Below are 15144 nucleotides of genomic sequence, written 5' to 3'. Positions count from 1 at the left end.
TTCCCCAAAAATTAGCGCTCCAGAATCGGGGCGAGATGAGAGTCTCAAGTGGAGAACCGGATTTTCTTTGCCAGAATAGAAGCAGGACGATGATGTGTTGCAAAGAACTGATGAGCTGCTCTGCAGCAAGTAAGCAGGAGGGGTGGGGGTGGAATCCAGTGTTAACCCTTTTCTTGCTGCTCTCAGTTTGTTGGCTGAGAGAGAAGTTGGCAGCCATTTTGCAACACAGGCTCTCCATGAGAAAGCCAACCTTAAGCTGTGATGCTGGTAAAATATTTTTTTTCTGCATTCTGCCTTCCAAAAACAAGGTATGGGTCTTATTTGGGTTGGGGGGGAGAGGGGTATGCATGAAAATGTGGTAGATTCCCCCCCTTCATTCTCATCCTTCTTTTTCCTTTATGTTATGTTCATTCTTTGTGTCTCAGTAGTTTAGGAAGCTGCTCAGGAAGGTGATATGGTTGGAAAAACGTTAACAATTAACTGTCCTTCCCTTGCACTTTAATAAAACCCGTTGTCTTGGAAAGCTGGTTCCAAACATACTGGCATCTGCCTTTCATTTGCTTTAAACTGGCAAGACTGAGACTGGGAGACTGGTGTGTGGCAGCTCAGTGTCTTCGTATACACTGCCCGGGCTTTTGTGCCCTGGAGAAGTCACTCCATCTTTGCTTTACCTTTCAAGTGAGGGTTACATTCAGTGATCTGATGTCTCACTTGGCAGAGTTAACTGGACATAATAAATAAGGCAACCGTCAATCCTCTGGATCATGGTGTATGCGTAAGGGGTCTAGAGAGGTGCCTGATGAATCCACTTGTGGCTAACAAGCCCAATTTGAGAGCAACATAACTTGTTACAAATTTCACAGATCCATGCATTGTCTGAATTGGAGTCCAAGTTTACAGTACGATGCCTTCTTCTTTCTCACTTTGCTTCCATCATTTGGATCAAAGCAGCTTCAAGTTGTGCTCCACCAAGTGCCAGATGTTCCGTCCAGAACTGGACATATTTACCCTTAAAATGAAACATATTTTTAAGTCAATAGCATTATTGTAATTCCTCTTTGGCTGGTGCTCTCTACTTCCCTATCTTCTGTTTCCAACATGCCCTCTGAAGTATTTTATTTGTTGAGGAGTTTGTGACCCCTTGCGGAGCTGTTCCCAAAGACACAGAGTCGCTGTCAGTCTCAAATTTTATTCAGCATGCTGGGCACCCTGAGCAAGCTCAGAGGCCCCGAATAAAACTGTTAGAGGCCGTTTATAGTTTACAGACAAGATGCGTGCGCAGGTGGGAATTTTCTACTGTGAAAGAAAACAAGATATCAGGTCAGTGTGAGAAACTCTTAATTGTTTCAAACTGGTTTTTGGCTACATGCTTGTTTTTTGAAATGCTAACTAATAGGGAGGGGGTTACATCCTTGATTGTTTCAGACTTCAAGGCGACTAGGATTTGGTTATTCCGGAGTCTTATCAGCCTGTGTCCTTGAAGTGCTGAGTCTGCTTTGTAGTTAATTTCTACACTATTATCTGTGGTCTTGCTATTTAATATCTACACATTAATGCATCCCTGCAACAGAATTCATGGTTGTCTGTCAAGAAACAGTTCTCCTCTTGACTTGATTTGGGTGTGCCGTCATCAGTAGAACACTCATCAACTGTTAACATCAAAAAGAGTTCTGTCTTTCTTTTCTGTTCAGGGAACTTGTTTCTATGCATAACTCACATATCATGTGAATTTCTTTCAAGGAAGGCAATTTGTTTATTTCACCTGAGCTCATCTGAACATGTTTCCTTAGCAAAGCCAAACATAAAGACATGAAACCCCCATATCTGTAAATTAATCAAGTTGTTTTTCCTGCGAAATGGAATGGAAAAAAGTATTCTATTTTGAAGGCTTAGGAGATGCTCAGATGCTGCAGTGATGGGGCCAGGTACAATCTCAATCAGCTCCTTTGTTGCCCTGGGCATATTGGGGGGAGGCACCCAAGGGAATACTTGAGGCTGGGTGGTGTTCAGGACCCAACTGGTGAAGGGAGAGGGCTCTTAGGTCCTGACAGCTGTGTTGCTCCAGCTCTGCAGAGAGACCGTATTGGAGTCAAGGCAGCTTTAGGGTCCTGACAGCAATGGGGGAAGGCATCCCCAAGCTAAGGGCAAAACCTCTCTCCCTGCTTCACCAAAGGTGCTGCCAAATGCCATTCTGAGTGGGGAAATAAATCCCCTAGTTCAGCAGGAAGTAGGGATGGTTTCTGTCTTTACCCCCTGCTTCTTTTCCCCACAGTATTTATCTACTAGGACTAGAGAGCCTCCTTCACAGCACTATGTAGCTCCCAGCTCCTCTCCACATGGACCAAGCTCATAGCTGCTAGACTAGCAGCTTAGCTGTTTCTATTCCAGCATCCCCCAGTTTCAGTTCCAGTACCCGACCTTAACCTGTGCCTGGGGCTTGTGCCCTCCTCACCCACCCCTACTTACACTAGTGATCTCTCTGGATGATTTCGTGTGGGGAGCGATGCTAATCTTTTCATGTTAGTGAGCTCTGCTCTTTGCAGTCTTCACAAAGGTGTTTTGCAGAAAGGATGTAAGTAGGGGAGCAGCTATATGTTATTTATTCCATGATGTACCATTTTTAATTCCCTTTGCACAGCATTTCTCCTGGCATACTACCCCAAGCAAATTCCCACTGCTCCACATCCAAACCTTTTAAAAATATATTATAAATATGTTTCCTGTGTGTCCTTACTCCTATGTGCACATGGATAGATGGGAATTTTTCAAGGTGTAGGCAGGCCATGGGAGCATATGTACCTGTGTGCACACATTTTAGGTTGATAGATCCCTCTCTTAGACACTGGACTCCTTGGCCAGTGGAGTAATACATCAGGAGACCCCTGTTCTCTACCTGGTTCTGTTCCTTACCTACTGTGGGCAAGTCACTGCATACCTCTCTCTGTGCCATTCACCACTTGTCTGTTCTGTGGGGCAGGGATGGTCTTGTGCAATATCTCTATACAGTGCCTTCACGCAATGGTCTTGTGCAATATTTCTGTACATTGCCCACACACCAGGCTGTTGGGGTAATCAAGCCTAGGAAATGGAGGAGGTCAGATTACAAAGTGCAAGTGTCTGTTCTCAATTTCCTACTTGCAGAATGTTAAAATCAAATATCTACAAGTTTGTCTCCCTGATCTCCTTGATAAACACACCTGGGAAGCAGGAAGGGGTGGGCTTTACAATACAGCATTTGACAGGGAGGGAAATCCAAGGTCCATGATACATTTGTATTATATGAGTGTGAACGCTGGCATGGGAACAACCAGGCAGCATAGACTGATAATATTTAAACTAGAAGATGGAGGTTCTTCTGCTAACCACAGTGGGATTTTTTCTATGGATCATACATTCTTTTCTTGTCCTTAAATTCAGCCCTCTCTAAGATTCATGCCATTCCTCTGAAGTTGTTTCCAGATTTTGTGTTTTTGTTTTGTTTTGAACAATGATTTAAGGAGACAAAAAGAGAACTCCTCAGTGTTCCCAGTTTTTACATTAGCTTGTGTAACCCGGGTACACCCAAAGGTGTGCCCTATTCCCAATAGGAGGGGATGGGTAGGCAGGAAGGGATGCTGTGAGAGGGATGCCAGAATTTTGAGCAGATCCCTCTTTCCCCTATACAGTTAACCCAAGCCCAAAATTCTTAACTATATTAAATTTATTAAGCTATAATGTACATAAACATAAAACTAAATATCATATACATATATTTACACAGTGAACATTAACCAATAACCAAGGTCAAACCCTAAATAACACTATTTACAACATCACAATACATTTCAATCACAAAATGTAAAGTGCAAACATGAACAATCTTAATAACATCTATTGCCTTAATATAGTCCCTGACCCATGGCACAAGATACTCTTTCTTCCAATGGGGTCCCTTGGGGGGTGTCCAGGAAGCACCAGGGGCCCCTCCCCTTAGGGCCTTGACTAGGTGGGGGGGCTGCTCACTCAGCCCCTTCTTGGGGTTTGCCCACCCCAAATGTCTGTCCCCTGTGGGACCGAAGGGCCCAATAACTCATGCTCCCTCAGGTGGCAGTGCTCAGGGCACAGCTCAATGGGGTCTCCTATGCTGGAGCGCCTCTCCAGGCCTCTCCTGTGCCACAGGGCTCTTTTCCACCCTGTGCCCGGTCTGGGCACCGAGGGCTCAGCTCCTCTCAGCTGCTGCACCACTGCTGCTGGCTCCTGGGTGCTGGGCCTTAGGCTGCAGCACTACTATTTGCCCATGCCCTGGGTTGGCCTCACGCCAGGTGGCTAACCCAAGCAGCCTCCACTGCTCCCTGGCTCCCAAGGCTCGGGCCCATGCGCTGCCCTGCACGCCGTGGGACCTGGCTTGCTGGGAGATGAGGCCGAAGCCACCTCACTGCAGGCCCCAAGGCCCTGCTGGGGTTGCAGGCTCAAGCCGCTGCTTGCGGCTCCCAAAGCCTGGGCTCCGTGCACTGAACTGTGCACCATCATGGGCCCAAGTAGTCTCACACTGCTCCCAGGGCCGGGTCTCTGCTCACCGTCCCTGTGTGCCATCAACAGCCTGAGCAGTCTCACACCGCTCCCAAGGCCGCTTCTCCAATGGCAGCTTCAGGAGCCTTGGGCCTATTGCCCACTGAGGGAAAGCTCCCAGCTTTTCTTGGCTCCGCTCTTCTTGAGTCCTTCGCTGCATCTGCCCCTTGTGCTGGGCACGCAGCTCCTTTCATATGCTCCAGGGCTCCGCCCCTGCAGTCTTCCCGACCTGACAGTTTACAGTCTTCAATCAGGTCCAGGGGAGCTCTTCTGCCCCTCCCCTCAGGAAAGGGGCGTGACTTTATTTCTCCTGCTGCCTCCTGATTGGTGGATGGGCTTCACCAATCAAAACAGCAGGATCTCAAGCTCTGAAAGATGAGCCTGCTACACTTGCAACTTTTAAACATTGACGCAACTCACAAATGGCTTGTCCAAAGCACTTCCCCCATAGTTCCTTGCAAATAGACCATTGACTTGATAGAAGCAAGATTGCCCTTAGCCCCCAAGCAGGACATGGGCCTTTGACAAGCTGTAGAAAAACCCACTTACAAATAAATCCTAAACTTATGTCATGTTCCCCTTACTATTTAACCCTTGAGGTCAGGACGCATACATGCTGGGTCTGAGACTGCTTCTGCATCTCCTGGCCTATGCAGAACAAGGGGATCCATACATGGGAAATGACCCTTGCTCTGATACAAGGGTGGTTTCCCAAGCCACACACCCAGCTCCATGTTACCAACTATGGAATTAGCTCCCACTTCTGTTGCCATAGTGTGTCAGTTGCAGTGCAGATGCACTTTTACTTCCAGGATGACCATTGTCTAACAATCCAACCGTACATCAAACTGTTTCTTGCTGTGTAAATGATCCTAGACATTCCTTTCCATTTCCCTCACACCTCAGCTCAGATCATCTTTCTCCATTGCCCTTGAAGGCCCTTCCCATATGTCAGGTGCATCCAAATTCCTATTTTCTAGGCAAGCTTCTTACTCCTCTCTCAAACAGTAAAACTTCCCAACACAGAACCTTTGTACATCTGGAGCAAGGTGGTAACATCATTTGCTTGTCATTGTGCAGGTGTCCCTTGTATTTACTTTATTATCCAGATCAGATAAATGAAAACAAAACATAATACATAGCTGCGTGGCTGTATATTTCAAGGTAGGAACTGACTTGTTCTAATATCTGTGATTACATGTTCATATGTTGGTAAGACTTTTTAGTGCAATAATTTTTCATAAACATTGGCTTTAAAAATGTTTTATGAAAAGTGGTTTGGATTTGTTGTTACTGAATCTTCAGTTAGCTGTCTCAGATGTAGTACTGTAGCACAATAGATTCAGAGATTGTCTTCATTGTGTATTCTTTGCATATACGCAGAGAAGTGTATATAAAATACACTATAGGGTGCATCCAGACAAGCGTGAATGTTTGGTTCCCCAGGGACAAGTAGTGGTAGGGTCCAGGGGGCCTCCTGGGGCTGCAGCAGCAGCAATTCTGCTGCGCAGAGCCTGGCCAACAACCACAGTGCAGCTCCAGGTGGCCTGGCTCAGCTTGGCTCGGCTTTTGGGCAGTGCACAGTGCCCGCTCATATGTTGCTCCACCTTTTTTTTCTATGGGTTTTTTCAACCCCTGGTCCCTGGATATCTGGGGTCAAAAAAGCCCATGGAAAAAAAGTGGAGCAGCACCGTGAATGGGCAGCATGCCTTTGCAGCATGGAGAACATCTAAATGTGTGTATATGGTGCCACAGATGTGTTTGCGGTGCCACATACTGCACGGCCACGCTCATCCAGATGCAGCCTATGTGTGCTTTATATATTTATTGCTACTGATAATGGGAATATACTCTCTATTCTGCTTAAACAAGTAGGTGAACAATTAATAGCATAATCAGTCCTACTGCTGGCTCCAGCGTATAACTGCTGATCAGTGGGTGTGAATTCATGACTTGAGGTGCACCACAGGGTTACATAGTTGCATATTAACATTCTGTACATTTCGTGCATTTACCTACAGTCTTAATTAGTTTTTAAAATGTAATTCTAGCACAATTCATTTGTAAATGATGGATGCTTATCTACTCTGGATAGTACAGTAAATACTACCTCTAGCACAGTGACCTCCCACAGGAAATTCTTAGTTAATATATGGTTAAGGTTGGGGATTTAAACGCAAAAAAGATTTGCATTTAAGAAGCTTGAGTCTTGCTCTGCTTCTGTTTACCTGTTCACCCATCTGTTGCTGTTACTCTAATAATCTTAATTCCTTCCATAAAAACTGTTTTCCTTCTTGCCTAGGAATGCATCTCTCCATGAAAAACAGTGAATAGGATGCTATTTATACGGAATGTCAGCACTCTCAAATAGAAATACTTCATCTCTTACTATGTGCATATATGAAATACAGTCATACACACCCACAGAACCCCAGGGATCTTTAATTGTTACTGTAATTTACTACTACTACTGTTGTTATTATTATTTATATAGCATACTTAAAATATATAAAATATATATCATATACACTGGTAATTTTAATTTATAATGATAATAATAAAAATATATTCCAAATGGAATATCAGCCCATCATATTTTTTCATCTCCTTGTATGTAGGAGAGAATTATGCAGCTGATGTCCCTTCATGGAGATTGTAGTAGACTGATGAGGCAGCAGTGAATTAATTCTTTTCAGGTTTATAATATCTGGTTATGAAAAATATCTGGGCCAGAATGCTTTAACATTTTGAATGTACATGGACTGGAGTGTTCACATTGGAAGGGTTTCTCTCCTCTTGTCTGGGAGTTCTGTGTCCCACATGGAGAGGAGGTTGTCTCCATTATTCCTGTTCCCAAAGTGACCTCTGTTCTACCTCATGCAGGCTTGCTTCCGTGCTGGTGCAGTTCTCTTGGATGTCTCCCTGTTGAGTGTTATACTTGCAAGCAGGTCAGGTGCTCAGCTAGTCTAAACAAGTATTGCACCATCAGTGTGAAAATAGACCAGTTTGCATCAGCCAAGGATGTTCAGGCATTTTTTTCTGAGTTGTCCCTTACCCTCTCTGGCTGGATGTCCACACCACAAAGAATGTCCACACCATGCCCCTGGCACTCTCAGGTAGAGTTGCACACACCAAACCTGGAAATGTGAGAGAGAAATGTGCTGTGGGGAGAGGTACTCTCTTGTGGCTGGACATAAAGGTTTCAAGAACAGCATGCTGTGTAGCAGTCTTGGGGGACATCCCTTGAGTGGCTTCACCACTGCATTTCTGGGTTTGGGGAATGTGAGTAGAAGCAGTGGATAGGGCGTGTTCTAGCATATCCTTCCCCAAGAGGACCTTCTATGTGGTGTAGGTATACCAGAATCTCCAGGTCTTTCCTTTGATTCTTTCTATCTTACGGAGATGGTTCCAGACTGATTAGATCTACTTATTAGCATCTTGGACTGATGTCCTTCTTGAAGCTAGTTAAGGCACCAGTAAAATGTTCTCTCTCTGGTTCCTATTACAGAGACTTCTTGTAACATTGGGTCAGGCTGCTCTTGGATAACATCTGTGGGTGCCCCTAGAAAACCAGACTGGGTACCATCTTCAGTGGGTGTCTTGGTGCCACAGGAACAGCGACAGCTTCTGGAGGACAGTTCATCCACTGGAGACATAGAAGGTAGGCAGAATTCTAGTTCATTCCTAAAAGAATACAAATGTGCATACACACATGTCTGTGACCAGCCATCCTTCACCTTCTCAAACTGCTGAACTCAGTTTACTAGCCTACATGGAGTCCCACTGTAGACCCTAGAAGACATCCCACTAAGAACTGTATGTATTATAAAAAAAATCTATCAGTTATTCTTGTGCATGTCTCACACACTGGAACTGAGAATATTACATAGCTATATCTAGCACCTACAGTGTGGCAGCCCTGCTCACAATGTAGTGTGGTATGAAGTGTGGTATTTACAACAGGAGGGTTTTATGCCACACATATTTGAAATGCAGGGGATATATTCTCAAAGGCCCAACGATAAAGGTAAATAACTTATTTTGTATCCTTAGTGTGCAGTGTATCTATTACCATAGAGAACCAGACCCTGAGAAATGCAATGGTCCTACCACTCCTGGTATGGCTACTTGGATATGCAGGTCCTAGGCGTGCTCAAGGGAAGTACATCTGTACTCAACCTGCTGGACAATCAGCAGCAATCAGCATATTACTGATCATCCTGCAAGGCTTTCCTGCAAGTTGCCCAGCACTTGCAGCTCCCTTTGATTTTAGTGGGTGTTGGTAGGCTCCCAAGTACTTACCATGTCTTAGGATATGGCCCATGACCATTATGTTCTTGTGAATACAGTTGCACTCCTGTTGAAATTTTTAGCAACATTCTTATCAACTTTAGAGGGACCCAGTCCGACCCTTTATGAATTAGTCTTTTGCCCATCCAGATCAGAAAATGCCACTCTAACTAGAGGGCGAGTGTTCATGATACTCAGGCCCTCTACACAGCTAAATGACCCCTTATATTATATTATATTATATTAATTTTCGTATCTGTGTTTGAAGTAAGTTTCTAACTACCATTTTATCCATCACATCCTCTCTCCTTTTTCTTTCTTACTACCCTTTGATTCTTCTCTGCTTTCCCCCTTTCTTCTCTGCTCTTTCACTCAACCTTTTCTTTCATTTTTTAAAAACGTATTCTCCTTTCATTTATCTTATTTCCTTCTCTCTTGTCCTTTCTCCCTCCCTTTTCCTGTCTTTATATTCTCTCTTCACTTTTTTTCTCCTTTCCAGCCGAAGACATTCTTCTCCTGAATGCTAACAGGCCCTCGGATAGATGTGAGTTCAGTCTACGTAGCCCTGTCCTGCCCAGGAGCTCAGAGTCCTGCATGCTGGAGCTGGTCATATATTTACCTGGAGCTGCTCCTGTTCCCCAGGGACTCACAGTCAAAGTCCGGCACGTGGAGACAAACCAGGAGATAGTCATCCCTCTGAGAGTTGGACATGAAAAAGATGGCTGGTAAGATCATCTGCCTGCGGCTAGTTAGACTTAGCGCTGAGGGTCAGTTTCTTCACTGCATTGGGTTTTAACAACATCTGTTCTCAAGATCATTATTTCTGCAGACACTTAGGACTGAAACAGGAACTTAAAGAGCTAAAGACCCAGGCTCTGAAACTGATGACTGTGTCACACTCATTCCCCATGGAGCAGGCACAGAAGAAAACATATAATGTAGTGTAGGTTACAGTTCCTCCAAAACATTTAATAGGGTGAGGATACCCCCTTTTTTCCCTGTGTCTCCCTCACTAGTACTGAGATGATATGCCAAACATCTATGGGTCCAAAATACAGCTTCAGAAATGGGCTTATTTTTCTAAATAGTATCGGGGGTTTATCATAGTGACAGGGGTCATGTTTTCATTGTTTGTTCAGGTATTTTTAACTACTGTAATGTTTTGAGTATAAGTTGACCCCACATATATGTCAACCCCCCATTTTCAGGTTCAATTTTAGGGAAATGTCTTTTTCCTTGAACTGTTGCTTCGCTTGCAAAATGCCACAACAGAATCAACCAAGGAAAGAACTTGCCCCCCAAAAATTCTAAAATAACAAAAAAGCATCCTCTATACCAACGGCAATTTTGCCCCAGGCTCACCATATTGTCTTCAGCCTAAAATTCCACAGCAATACAGATCAACGCTGATATTTTTAATGTAATGGAAATTATTTACAGGTTTGAGCAGGGACAGACTCTTATCAAAAGGACAGATTTGAAGTGCAGTTCTGGATTCAAACTTCTTATGACATGAAGAACCAAACCCTGAATGTAAATAATCCCAAATTCAAATGGTCTAATGTTTGAGGAGCTATGGGGAAGAAGGACAAGGGTAGCTGTATAAATCTTTTCTGACAACTGTGTTCTGTTGGAAAATGTTAACTTGTTGCATCAGAAATGTTTCAGTGTTGGTTTTGACCAATTTCAGTGAAACATGGGCAAGGCTCCAAAGTGAATCCTGCATAGTTTCTTATCGGCTCACCTGTGCCCTGTTTCCTGGCTCTGCGGCTCCAGTGGTGACCCACCACATGGACTGTTCCAGAGGTGGGGACCCAAGGCTTCTTAGCTCCCGGCAGCCTGTAGTTGAGACAGACTTCTGCATGCCTCTACTTGACACCAGGTTCCAAGGATTTCTGAGTTCCTATCTTGCCATCTCCCACTCCAGTGAAGCAGACCAGTGAGATCGCCAGGAACTCAGGTGGTGATTTGGATCACCCAGCTGTTGTGTGTCTTCCCCTCGTGAGCTGAGTTTGCCACATTACAGTAATCATGATGGAGTAGATGACTGCTGTGGCACCCATAAGGACAACAAAGTCTCCTTATTGGTGCTGTGCCAGGTCACTGCCCCAATCATAGGTCAACCTGTGTGTAAGTTGATTATGGTTCTTTCTGAGGGGGGAAAAAGGCCAACTTGTGTTTAGAACAAGATGGTATCACAGGATCATCCCAGCCTGGGCAGAGTTCAGGGGTATTCTGATAGAGAGGGGAAGAACAGGCAGACAAGAATATCAAGTAAACCTGGCTCTTAACCTGAATCTCCCTTTCTTTGGTCTTCTTCCATTTGTTTTGTCATTCCCATAGGTGTTAGAATATACAAGGTAGGGGGAACAAGAGGGTTCTTTGAGGTGCAGCAGGGGTCTGAATTGCAGCAGAAAAAAGAGAGGAGGGCCCACATGCCTACTGATTTAGAGCCCTCCTTGTGCTCATTTTTCTTTTCTCCTGCCTGCCTGTTAGGAGCTGGGGGTAAGTACACTGCAGGCTTTTAGTTTATGATGCCTGATTAGCTTCTGTGGAGACTTCCAGCAACAGATCCCTGCTCTTGTTTCCCTTGAATTCCCTGGCGCTACCTTTTGTTGCCATGGATATACCCAGCCAAGACTCCTGTTCTGGTCAGCAGTTTAACTTAAAAATTTAATTGTCAGGCCTCTGATCCTTTTGCTTCCTATTTTTAATTCCTGCTCCCTTTGTTTCCAGGCAGGCCTATACCACTCAAAATATCTTCTGACTGATGCAGCAGGGAAGCAGTTACTTTCTCAGAGGTCAATTTCTAATGTCATTCTTGCAGCCCGGACTGCGATTGCCAGTTCCAGAATGTAGCCAGTTCCTGCTGGCCAACACAGCTAGACTTCAGACCCATTTCAATGTATTAAAAGCCTAATTGATACAGCAGCACCCACAAATATCTATTCACTTGGTATATATTGTAATTCCCTCCACCCATCACTCAGATGCAGCTGTCTCTGGAGTGGAACAAAGTAACTGTTTAACAGTCTGCTTGAATACTAACCAGCAGTTTGAAGAGATGGAGTTAGGATTATCTTTAATTAAAATTACAGTAGTACTGAAGTAGTTAAAAGATAATTAGCTGAACTGGAGTTTGGCCAAGACATTGACATTAACACTTTAGATTAATGAAAAGAATAATTAAATAATTGCTGGGATAATTGCATATGTTTTAAGGGCATCTAAAAGATGGACAGCAATTCTGGGCTGTTTAAAATTTTTGTAAACAAGAAAAAGGGGCTGGAATTGGAGACCTTTAAATGAATATTATTTGGGTTTTTCCCCCCCTTTATAATTAAACTTAAAAAAAATATCTGCACAGACCCAGGATGAAACACGTTTGGGGTGTGTGATAGTGCAAAACCGACTCACTGCATTTTGATCTACCTTCTCCTTGCCCAGTACATGATCCAAGATCAAATTTCTCTGTTGTATCTTCAGACCTAGCACAACCACTTGTCAGGAAGAGAGAGACTAGGCTGAAGAATTGGATTTTTGGATGGTTTGGAATTGTTTCCATGTTTTTGTCTGCCTCCATGTGCTACTTTACAGTTGGAAGTAAAAAGAAGGGCGAGGACCAAACAGTTGAGTAGGATAGAATTCAGTATTCAGTTTATATAGCTAGCCAGTGAAACTCACTACCACAGGACATTGCTGAAGCAAAATTAGAGATTTATGTCAGCAAAAAATTAGCACTGCAGTTTTTTTCAGGGAGGCAGGAACTACAAAACACCTTACTTCAGCCTCTCCCACCAATCCTCATCCCTGTTGCCAAGCCATAACCCACTCAGTTCAAGTGGAGCGCTTCACTGGGCTTTTGTCTTTCTGGCTCTGGAAGACTCCTATCTTGACTGAGTTCCTCCTTCTGAACCTGTCAGCAGAGTATTTTCCCTAGGCGTGTACCATGCACAGGAGAGAAGTGCTCCTTGGAATGGTATTGTCCTCTCTGATCAGTGTGATTCATCATCAGACTAGTAGTGCTGAAGCTGCTGGTCCATTTGCTTCTATCCACAGTTCAGACCAATCTTTGGTGAAAGCATTCCAGGAAGAGAACAGTGAAGAGAGGAGGCTGGAGAACACCAGACACCAGCTCCCCTCATCTCTGCTGTCGGGTTGGTAGCAGTGCATCTGTAAGGTGACCACTTTGGATGTAATGTTGACCTAAGTGTCTAACTAAATTCACACAAGCACCAGCAGACTCTCCCTAAGCCTGAAGAAGGGTGTTTGTGCCCACAAGCTTGCAAAGAACAATTTTTCCAACTATTTAGTTGGTCTAATAGAAGATACCTCATTTACCCAGAGGTCATTGTCTAACCAAATTCAGGGTATTATGGGCTACTTCTGTTAGAAGGAGAAATTAATACTGGGACCAGTGTTACTTTAGGTTGATGCATACTATCTTTCACAATAGTAGCCAGTGGGAAACCCTTCTGCCCACGCATTTTTTTTGCTTTGCGTGACTATGTGCCTGAGTCTATGCATTGCTTAATAAAGCATGATTAATGGCATGTCTGCACTGCCTGTGCCATGCCTGGAAGGCCTATTGCAAGGCCTGGCCTGTTCTGCACACACGGGTTCTTTAAAAAGAAGGCAATGTACTTGTAGCCTCCTTAGGATAGCCCTGAGCACGTGCACTTAAGCTCTGTCTCAGGTGTGCTTATTGGCATGCACTCAGGGCTGCTCCATGGTAGCTGCATTGTTTTGTTTTTTGGGAATTGCTGGCCATGGGGCAGGAGTGAATGGGCAGGATGTGTTTCACAGCAGTGCTCTGGGTGCAGGACAGAGGCAGTCCCCAAGGGTCCCTCAGCCACTTTCTCTAGTACAAGAACGTTCCCTCTCTTTTCACTCTAACACAAGAAGTTGTTATTGTTTGTATTCAAGGATAATTTCTCCAGATCCAGCAGCAGGTTTATTTTCTGAGCTGGTCAGGCATTAAATAGAAAGGATTATTTAGAAGTGGGGAGGCCTTTTCCTAACAGAGGGAAACAGAGGAGCCAGAAGTTTTGTAATGCTGAGAATACTGATGAACTCTAGAAATGACCAGGGCCATACAGGTCATTGAGTTCTCTTGCACTGAGTGTTCAGTTTCTTTACAGATCCAAAATGTTTTGTTTGTTTGCAAGTTGCCCAGAGATGTGTAAGGCTCTGACAGCTTCTCCAAGTGTGTGTGCAGCTTTAATGCCTCTGTTTAGACGTGTAGTAATATTAGCCAATTTACTGAGATCTACCCTGACATAAAATCGATAGTAAAGGTATTGCCAAGCTGGGCTTATCTGAAAGCCAGCTACAACAATCTATCTTCTGCTTTATATACAAAAGGCTTTGTTCCTGATTCCATTACGAAAATTAAATTGGCTTTGAATAGCCTCTGTTTTTGATCCCGGGACCAAGCAAAGAAGGTACGTTATTTATGGCATTGGAAAACTTGCTGCAGTTAGATATTGGAGCTGACGGTCTTTACCAAGAGAATTCCTGGGCAGTGCTTTTAGGTGGAACACTGTACCTCTTTTTGCATGATACAAAGCTACTTATCACTCTTGAAGATTCTGCCATGCTGTGTAGTGGAGTTAACGGAAGTCAGGTCTCAGTGCTAGAGCTTGTTGGAAGTGGTACTGTAATGCATGATGGAGAGAGTACAGCAGTGTTTCAGTGCTGGAGGTTCTTGGATGATCTGCTGTTATATAGAAGGGTGATAATATAAGTTAATGCTGAAGGTTCCTCCCTGCTGTGATGTGATATAAAGTGGTAGTGCAGGTGTGACTCAGAGCTATGGGGTATAGGTTGTAGCCATGTTGGTCTAAGGACATAGGCAGACAAGATCCTTTGGGTGAATCTGATATGTTTTATTAGACCAACTTAAATAGTTGGGGAAAATTTTTTTTAGCAAGTTTTCGGGTTTAAAACCCCTTCGTCAGGCTGAGGAAGCCTCTGCAGTTGGTGTGTGCTCTTCCTGGATGGAATGAATAGTAAAGAAGCCAGAGGCTGGTCTGCATGCAAGGCAGCCAGCCAGTGAAAATATAAATTGAGGAGTCAGTTGGTGAGAGACAGGTTGGAACTGGGGGGGGAGTGAATGTAGGTGTTAAATAGTAGGGGTGAAATAGGTACCTGGGGAGTCTTATGCCACTTTTCCAATTCTATAATTCTGGGCATATTTTAGAGCAGACATGGCCAACCCATGGCAGACATGTCACAAGTGGCACAGGCAGCTGCTGTGTGGGGCACATGAGCCCCCACCTCCCATTCTCAATATAGAAAGGGTTA

At 44.2% G+C, this 15144-nt stretch overlaps 1 protein-coding gene across 1 annotated transcript in view; it reads left to right on the top strand.

The window, feature by feature from the left end:
- LTK (leukocyte receptor tyrosine kinase) overlaps nt 1-15144 on the top strand; it is a 200232-nt gene that overhangs the window by 75955 nt on the left and 109133 nt on the right. Inside the window, exons 3-4 of the mRNA XM_019519044.1 lie at nt 8057-8209; nt 9338-9563. Of these exons, the coding sequence (XP_019374589.1) occupies nt 8057-8209; nt 9338-9563 (379 nt within the window). The remainder of the gene's footprint in view (nt 1-8056; nt 8210-9337; nt 9564-15144) is intronic.

Source organism: Gavialis gangeticus, unplaced genomic scaffold (assembly GCF_001723915.1).
Source record: "Gavialis gangeticus isolate Ggan-Ray unplaced genomic scaffold, GavGan_comp1, whole genome shotgun sequence".
Classification (NCBI taxonomy): Eukaryota; Metazoa; Chordata; order Crocodylia; family Gavialidae; genus Gavialis; species Gavialis gangeticus.
The sequence above is the reverse complement of the archived record's forward strand: the minus strand, read 5'-3'. Positions and strand labels throughout refer to the sequence as shown.